Here is a 2830-nt window from a genome sequence, read left to right on the forward strand (position 1 = left end):
CACTTTCTATCTTTTTTTTGAATGATTGCCATGGTAAAGTTTTGAAAGTGGAGGAGAAGGGGTGTATCTGAGCCAGAAAAGCTGCCCTGCTGACAGCACCCATCGTGAGGTCCTATATGACATTTAAAAGTGCACTGGAGCTTTGAACAGCCAGTTCTGGGGAAGTCAGACGAAGAATTGAAAGATACATCACTAACAAACACAGAGTCACAAAAACAGACTAGTAGGGTGACCATCCCTGCAAAAAGAGAGCCAGAAAAAAGCACCCTGCTTGCCAGCCTCACATTCCTTCCAGGGACGCACTTCAAGCCACACAAAGGGTTCCTTGGCCACAGGCTTTCAGGTACACACCCCTTCCGAGGACAGGACACCAAGATGAAAGAAAGAGTATGTGCCACATTAGAGTACTCAGAGTTTATTGACAGACATAAAAAAGCTCTACAAACGTTAAGGCAAAGTTATCCCTGCTATTGTTAACAAATGTTAACAGCAGAGGGATGGCTGAAAACAGCTCGCTGATCTTTACTCAAATTTCTACTTCTTTTTCTTTTTTCCACAAAAAAGGCAATTTATTGGGATACCAGAAAGAATAAGGGACTTCTCATCATTCCAACCAGCTAGGCAGGCAAAGAATATGCATTTGGAAAATTGGAAAACAGTTTAATGATCATTCCCCAAAATCCACAGGAGCAACTTAAATCGTTATAAGCACTAATTTTTCTACTATTCCTGTTACTATCACATTCTTCGTGGTAGGGAATCACAAGTCAAACATTCTGATGGTTTGGTCTACTTAAAGCCAGACATTAGAAAAAGCCTATCTTAGCATCTTTGAACTTAAATGTGAAATTATCAAAGCTCTCTGAGAAAGGTTTTCTCTCTCTGAAAAAAGCTCTCCTGTCCAGAAGATGTTTAAGGCCCATATACCTTTCTTTCAACTAGTCAAGAGACAAATATTTCAAAATGGTCCCTTGTGGGATCTAAGAGGTCCTAAAATTAGTCAAGACAAGTATGAAATAAACTGTATGCTTTCTAGGTATGCAGATAATAGAGGTGTGAGAAAAATATTAAAATCATGGAACCCTTGGATGACTGGAGATACGGAAGCACCAGTGCAGACACCTTTAATAGGAAGTCTGGAGTAAGTAATCACCAGTACTTCTTCCGTCAATAATAGATAGTTCGAGACTTGGGTCTAGAACAAAATTTTTTTGTACTTTGAGTTAGGTATTTGTCCCTTTGACATTAACCTTCGAATGGCCTCCCTCAGATGTTTGGGCTGTAGTGGTGGCTTTTCTCCCCACTTCTCACACACATCCAGGGCTGCTTCTACGACTTCCCCGATGAACACCTTGGAGATACCAGCCATGGCAATAACAACGTTCTGAGACACAGAGGTGCCAGCGACAGACTGGATCAGCCCCTTCATGGCTGCCTTAGGGAAAGCTGACCGGCGATATATTTCATAACGGTTCAGCTGCTCCTCAGAAAAAGAAGAAACCAGGATTCGCATCTTCTGAATCTCATCTTCCTCCACTTTTTGCTTCTCTTTCTTTCCTTTAGTATCTATTTTCAGTTTTTTGGCTGCAGGAGCTAGTAACGATGAGTCTTCCCTTTCAATTGCTGTTAAATCTGAGCCATCCTGAGTCTTGAGCTTCCCTTTCTCCACCGTGGCTTCTTTCAGGTCTGAATCTCCATTTCTGTCAGTTTCCTCTGGGATTCTGTAGCTATCAGTAGCCCCTGGGTCCCTGGGAGCAGCCACCATTTCCTCTGACTCCCTTGTCTCTTTACCTTGGTCTGTGGGCGACTCTTGGGCATTGTCCATCTGGGACAGAATTAGAGGGGAGAGGAGATTATAGCAATGCCAGACGCACTAGCTCCAGGATCGGGACTGCCCAAATTTCTACTTCTTGTATACTGAATGCTATTCTTTTTTCCAATGTGGAAAATTTTCCCAATTTGCATAGTTCAAAGCAAAGATCACATTAATCTTTGGTATAACTCAGTGACTTAATTACAACATTCCAATTCAAAAGTTAATCTCCTTAATCAATCCTCCTAAACTACTCAAGATAGATATATAACTTTAGGATGGGAGCTAAATTTACAAAACAGTAAAAATGGGAAACAGTGCAGGTCAGGCAGGACCTACACTAATCAGACCAGCTGTGTCATGAGGACCTTGGCCTGCTTGACTCCATCTTATTCGCACTACACCCGCTTTCACAGGAGCCCCTCTGCCCTATTGTTCCACCTGCCTTTGAACAAGTTTATTCCTACCATGACCTTCTCTGGCCCTATGCTTTGATTTGTCAACTTTACCTCCCTCGGAGTTGTTCTCTGCTTTACAGAGTTCCTCTAAATAATAGGCACAGGCTGCTTTTTGCTTTTCAGAGACCCCTTCACTTCACCTCATTTTTTTCCATTCCTTTTGTTTTGTAAATTTAGATCCCACCTTAAGGAGGCCTATCTTAAGTAGTTTAGGAGGATTGATTTAGGAGATTGAATTGGAAATACTGTAAAAGGTCACTGAATTATGCTGAACTTTTATGAATAAAATGGTGGTTTTGGAGATGGGAGCACAGAACAGTTTTAGAGAGGCTACTCTGTTTCTTTGGAATCAGTGGACTTCTGACCAATAAAGTTTTGTGGACCTTATCCATCTCTGCCTCTTGGTTGACATTGACAGGCAGCCAGACCCTCTTTGTCCAGTCACTGAGACTACCCAGTTTTCTGTAGAGAAAAACAGGTTTGTGATTGCCCTGAGCATCTCTTAGCTGGTTAATGAGTGATTGCAATGCAGTTTTGGGCTTGGGAGAGTGTTGGAAAG

General features: G+C 42.0%; 1 protein-coding gene across 2 annotated transcripts; it reads right to left on the reverse strand.

Moving 5' to 3' along the window:
• Window positions 1–1195: 1195 nt before the first annotated feature.
• On the reverse strand, window positions 1196–1825 carry LOC128588973 (transcription initiation factor TFIID subunit 11-like). Of its 2 annotated transcripts, XM_053595820.1 has the most exons (2): window positions 1433–1825; window positions 1330–1335 (listed from the first exon to the last, which is right to left on the reverse strand). In XM_053595820.1, the coding sequence occupies exons 1-2, from the start codon at window positions 1823–1825 to the stop codon at window positions 1330–1332; spliced, it is 399 nt and encodes a 132-aa protein (XP_053451795.1). The 2 variants fall into 2 exon arrangements, with proteins under 2 accessions (XP_053451794.1, XP_053451795.1); XM_053595819.1 differs by having other exon boundaries at window positions 1196–1825.
• Between the last annotated feature and the right edge of the window lie 1005 nt (window positions 1826–2830).

The sequence above is a fragment of the Nycticebus coucang genome, chromosome 6 (assembly GCF_027406575.1).
Source record: "Nycticebus coucang isolate mNycCou1 chromosome 6, mNycCou1.pri, whole genome shotgun sequence".
NCBI lineage: Eukaryota > Metazoa > Chordata > Mammalia > Primates > Lorisidae > Nycticebus > Nycticebus coucang.